The following is a 6268-nucleotide window of genomic DNA, read 5'->3' on the forward strand; positions in this document are numbered from 1 at the left end:
TTTACCATAAACTGAAAAAAGATGTTAAAAGGCAATTTTTTTTTTTGTATGAGTGATGGAAGAAATACAGAAGATAAAATAAAAATGTACGCATTTATTAACACAGAAACAAAGGACTGGTTTAAGAAAACTGAGTCTTACAAAAGGAAAGTCTTAAAACTAATTTTCAGCAAAGAATTAAGAAAAAAAATTTAAAGAAAAATTTTGACTTCAGAGAAGTCGGAATAGGGATATCTATACAGAAAATATTCATGAACTGAGATTAAGCAATAGAAAATGATACATTCTTATTGGGGTAAAATAATCATGGCTCTTTCCTGAAAATATGCTCTAAATAACAGTGTGCATTTCTCAATATCTCTGGTGTCATTACAATCCAAGTTTAATAAAATATACCAGGATTTTATTTGTTGAATTTCTTTAATAGCATATCAGTTCATTGCTGAAGTTTTAAATCATATTCCCTAGAAATGGAGCAATGTGTTGATCGAGTTAATTTAAGAGATAAGTAGCTCTACACATGCAGGTACCCAATTAACAGAAGTGAAAATGCTTTTAAAAACTGTGATTAAATTAATCATCTTGAATTTACCATATCCACAGATGGAAAGCAAATCAAAAGCAGAAAAATCAAATACTACTACAGTTACAGAGTTTACACTCATGGGGTTTTCTGATATACCCAATCTTCAGCGGATTCTCTTTGGGATATTTTTTGTCATATATCTGATGATTTTGTTGGGCAATAGCATCATAATACTGATAACAAGAATTGATCCTACTCTCCAGAATCCCATGTATTTTTTTCTTGCCAATTTTTCCTTCTTGGAAATATGTTATGTAACAGTCACTATCCCAAGAATGCTCAGGGATATCTGGACCCAGAAGGGAAATATTTACTTTCTGCCCTGTGCTACGCAAATGTATTTTGTTCTTATGTTTGGAGGCACAGAGTGTTTGCTCCTGACAGTGATGGCATATGACCGCTATGTGGCCATTTGTAACCCTCTGAACTATTCTCTAGTAATGAACCACAAAGTCTGTATCCAGCTGGTGGCTGGCTCCTGGATCAGTGGAATTCCAGTCGAAATTGGACAAACATGTCAAATTTTCTCTTTGTCCTTTTGTGGGTCTAGCACAATTAATCATTTCTTCTGTGACATCCCCCCAATACTAAAACTTGCTTGTGGGGACACATTTGTAAATGAGATAGCAGTCTATATATTTTCTGTGTTGTTTTTAATGGTTCCATTTCTGTCGATCGTTGCCTCCTATGGCAAAATTATCTCCAGTATTCTGAAATTGTCCTCAGCCAGAGGGAGGGCCAAAGCCTTCTCCACCTGCTCTTCTCATCTGACAGTTGTAGTCTTATTCTATGGAACAGCTGCTATCAATTATTTACAGCCCGCATCAAATAAATCTGAAGGACTGAGGAAGTTCCTTTCTCTTTTCTACACAATTTTGACACCAATGATGAATCCCATCATATATAGTCTGAGGAACAAAGATGTCATGGTGGCACTGAAGAAATTACTACTTAATTACTAACTTGAAGCAGTGACTTGAAATAACAGAAACCTGGTGGCATAATGGTTAAGTGCTACGGCTGCTAACGAAGAGTTCGGCAGTTCAAATCCACCAGGCAATCCTTGGAAACTCTATGGGGCAGTTCTACCCTGTCCTGTACAGTTGCTATGAGTTGGAATCAACTCAACGGCAGTGGCTTTGGTTTGGGTTTTGGGTTTTGTAATGTAGATACAACAGGAAAAATCTTCTAGTTTTGTTTCTACATTCCTAAATAGAAATAATCAATGGTGTGCTAACAGTCTCATATTATGTTAAGGGCCCTTTGTTCCAAAGAGTTAATACTTTTGTGTAATGAAACCACAAATTAACTGAAGTTCAAAAATCTAATCTTGAAGATCAACCGTTCCTCTGACTGTGAACAAGTGAGGGAAGAGATTGTTTGAATAACACGATGAAAGATAATTGAATGTGTTGTTTAATTAGGAATTAGGGTCATGTTCAGTGACAATTTTTTCTTATATTTCACTGCAGATGCATTTGCTGCCTTTCTCTGCTGCTCTGTTTGGATTAGTCCAATTAGCAACACCAACAGTAGCTAAGAAGTTGGGAGCTGGGGAGAATTTGGGGTTTTCCCTGTGTATTTTCTCTGCTTCTATACCTTTTCTCTGCCCATGTCCCTTAAAGACTACAGATACTGCAGAGTGTTGCTGCATCTATGGTTCCACTCCTCACCATTCTCTGGTAACATTATTTCCTCCCCTTTTAGCTTCAGGCCTTGGTTTTATAATATCTATCTACACTTGCAAGGATCTGGTATTCTCCAGGTAATCTAACCACACCCATGTAAATAGCACTTCCATTAACCAAAAAAAACAACAAAAAAACAAACCCAGTGCCATCGAATCAATTCCAACTCATAGCAACCCTATAGGACAGAGTAGAAGTGCCCTGTAGAGTTTCCAAGGAGCACCGGGCAGATTTGAACCGCCGACCCTTTGGTTAGCAGCTGTGGCACTTAACCACTATGCCACCAGGGTTTCCAGCCCTTTCATTAAAGTACTTTAATTCAAGTCATCAGGAATGACTTGTGTACCCTGCCAGGTCTCCACTAATTCATCATTCTTCTAGTCTATTCTTGCATGCCTTTTGGACAGTGATTTAGCATTTTTTTCTTTGTGGAGACAAAACAAAACATTAACCCTTTTGCTCTATAAACTGATTAAAGGACAGCCCATCTGAAAGAAATAACAACACATGTACAAAAATAACTATTGTGAATATGCAGTTTTTGAGGAATATTTAGCACAAAATTTATAGTGAGAAAACAAATTAGAAGAAAATGGAATCAGAGATTGTGTTAAGACCCTGGAGTACATCTATACCATGAAAGTATAGAGCCCATTTAAGATTTTAGTAGAGCTGTTGTGAAGATATTCCAAGTATGAACTGACATGCAAAAGAAATTAAAATATATTTATAAAACATTACCTAATTTTTGTAAAACAATGAAAGATAAACCCTTAAAAAAAAATTGCCAATGACTCAATTCTGACTATAGCTACCCTATAAGACAGAGTAGAACTGCACCACAGGTTTTCCAAGACTGTAAGCTTTTACTGGAGAAGCTCCTACATCTTTCACCTGTGGACCTGCTGGTAGGTTGAACCACTATCCTCTCAGGTAGCAACTCAGTGCTTAACCACTGCACATCAGGGTTCTCTATAATGCAAGATGACAACCCATAATACCATTCTACCATTCAATTATTTACATTTGCATGTCAGTAGTGGATATGCATGGATACGTATATGAACAGTATTTGGATGAGTGTGGATTAGAAGGAAATATTGGCTTATTCACAGCGGCAAGATTTCAAATGATTTGTGATTTATTTTTACATTTTTTGGTATAGTTTGAATTTACTACAATGACAAGGTAACTGGCATATCACAGGAAGCAATAATCAATATTCATTCTGAAAATAACATAAGAAAAATCAAAGAAAATATTTCCATTTCTTTCTTTCTTCTTGCTAGTAGATGTCTTAAGAATCTAGCATCTAGCAAATAAACTTCAATATCAACCAAGATGTCTTTTATTTGTGAAAAAACATAAGTGTGTGTGTTTATCATCTAAAAAGACTCAAAATATATAATATCTATGGTCACTCCTTGAAAAATAAATAAAAGGCATATAACGATAGAGTTCAACAAATTTGAGATTACAAGAATGAACATAGTTAAAAATAAATGAATGAGCTTGAATGATGAAAAATAGACAATCTTTGAAACAAAAAAAGAAAGAGAAAATGTAAAAAATATTGAATTAATGAAGGATTTTTCAGTATCTAGCAAATAAAAAAGATAAAAATATAAATTCAAAATTTATAACAATACTAACATGATTTCCAGTACTTGTCAAATCAAGAAGATAAAAACTTTAAAAATAATTTTATGATGTTCAGAGATCATGTAAGTGGTATACTTAGGAACTGGCATATATTTCTTTTCCTGTACCAATAAAATATTTATAAAAATTTATTCATGTGCTCTTTGACAAAGATAATTTTAATAAATTCCAAAAACAACAAAGTGAAAATAAATTAGAAAAATATTAAATACTGGAGGTGAAACTAATATGGCACTCTAGACAGATGCATTATACCATCGCTCTACAGCAAAGACTGGAAAAACTAAGCAAAGCAGATACAAATGTCAGTCTGGGAACTCTAAGCAACAAATGAAGGGATAAAGAACTAAATCAAATATTGAATGGAAGAAGTTGAAGGGAAACAGAGATATGGAGTAGAGCTCCCCTGCCAACTAAGACAGCATAGCTTTGCCATCTTGGACCACAGCCATCAGTGACCAGGGACAGGGAATACGAGCAAGCAATTTCACAGCACTCCCAACAGGAGACAGAGCACCCAGTAACCAGAAAAAGTTGCTTCCCTGCCCCTCACCCTTCTGCTCTATATGCCACTCCCACACCTTCCCAAAGGGCCATGTGTCACCTCTGGGCTAGAGCACTACTGTCCCATCATCCCCCTGGTTCTGCCCAATCCACACGTGGGTTCCTTGTGTGCGATTTTTTTCTTTTTCCCTTTCTTTTTTTTTTTTTTTTTCCTCCTTTTCACCTAGCCCTATACACTACTCTGCCCCCATCTTGCTGGTCTCCAGGTCAGATTCCCCACCTGCCATCGACCTTTTTTAGTTTATCTTTTCTTTTCTTTCTTCCCCCTGTAAAGTACTGTACCCCACCTCCCCTTTCTATTAGCTCTTGCCATGCTGCCGGAGCTAGAGTGTCCCCAGATGTGGTCCATTACTGCAACAGGGTCTACACTGAACCTCCCTCCTGCTGCATGACAACCAATTTCTGAATGATGGGAAGTTAGCCCAATCCACCTCTCATCTGACACTCTAGCCTATGCCAAGGTGCTATGAATATTCCCAAACCTATGGACCGACATGGGAGGCAGAGAGCTCATCCCCAATCCACCCTCAGCCACCTTGCAAACAAATGTACTGTGAAACAAGCTCACCCTGCCTGCTGCAGCCATATCTGCCCAGTCAAGGTGGCGAGAGCTATTCTGTCCACAGAAGAGCAAGCAGCAAGCCACACGTGGCCAACCTGCCCTGACGTATCAAAACAAAAAGAAAAAGTAGGGTGAAACAAATGAACATGCAATCAATAAATAAAGAAAATAATACCTTAATGGCTGGGAGACAGCAGACAATATCAAAACACATTTAAAAAAAAAAAAAAGGACATGAAGGATCCAGTGAATGACCAAAATAATGAATCAGATGAGCTTCTGGCACAAGAAAAGGCAGTGGAACTAACTGATACGAAATTCAAAAGACTAATATTTAGGGCTCGCTGATTAGGAAAGAAATCAAAGAAAATACAGACAAAACCTAGGATAAAATAGACAAAGTCAAGGAAAAAACAGACAAATCCAATGAAAATATTGCAAAAATCAAAGAAAACACAGACAAAGCTATAGAAGAATTCAAGGAAAAAAATACAAGAACAAAATGTCAAAGTAAATAAACAATTAGAAATCACAAAAATAACAAATAGAAATCCAAAAGATAAACAATAAATTTCAGAAATTGACAAATCTATAGGCAGTTTTAGAAGCAAATTTGAAACAATGGAACACAGACTCCACAAGATTGAAGATAAATTCATGGATGCTACTTTGAGAAAAAATCAGAGAAAGAATGAAGAAAACCTAAGAATTTATATGGGACACAATCAGGAGCAAAAATTTGCATGTGATTAGAATTCCAGAACAGGGGAAGAAAATGGAAAACAGAGAAAATGGTTGAAGATTTGTTGGCAGAAAACTTCTGAAATATCATGAAACACAAAAAGGTGATCATCTGAGAAGCTCAATTACCCTGGTATAGGAGAGACCTCAAGAGAAAGTTACCAAGACATATCATAATCGCACTCGCCAAAACCAAAGACAAAGAAAGAATCCTGAGATAAGCACAAGAAAAGCAAAAAGTCATTTAAAAAGTGGAAACAGTAAGGCTAAGCTCTGATTCCTCTGCAGAAACTGTGCAGGCAAGAAGGCAAAGGGATGACATATATGAAGCTTGAAAGACAAAAACTGCCAACCAAGAATAATATATCCTGCAAAACTCTCTCTCAAATACTATGGCAAAATTAGAACACTTCCAAATAAACAGAAATTAAGGGAATCCATAAACACTAATCCAAACTTACAAGA

The 6268-nt window shown here is 36.3% G+C and overlaps 1 protein-coding gene across 1 annotated transcript; it reads left to right on the plus strand.

The window, feature by feature from the left end:
* Nucleotides 1–549: 549 nt before the first annotated feature.
* On the plus strand, nt 550–4133 carry LOC126080334 (olfactory receptor 10AG1-like). The gene is made up of 2 exons (XM_049891586.1): nt 550–1534; nt 4111–4133. Exons 1-2 carry the CDS (start codon nt 550–552, stop codon nt 4131–4133), a joined length of 1008 nt encoding a protein of 335 aa, XP_049747543.1.
* The last annotated feature ends 2135 nt before the right edge of the window (nt 4134–6268 follow it).

This window comes from Elephas maximus, chromosome 7 (assembly GCF_024166365.1).
Source record: "Elephas maximus indicus isolate mEleMax1 chromosome 7, mEleMax1 primary haplotype, whole genome shotgun sequence".
In the NCBI taxonomy this organism is placed as follows: Eukaryota; Metazoa; Chordata; class Mammalia; order Proboscidea; family Elephantidae; genus Elephas; species Elephas maximus.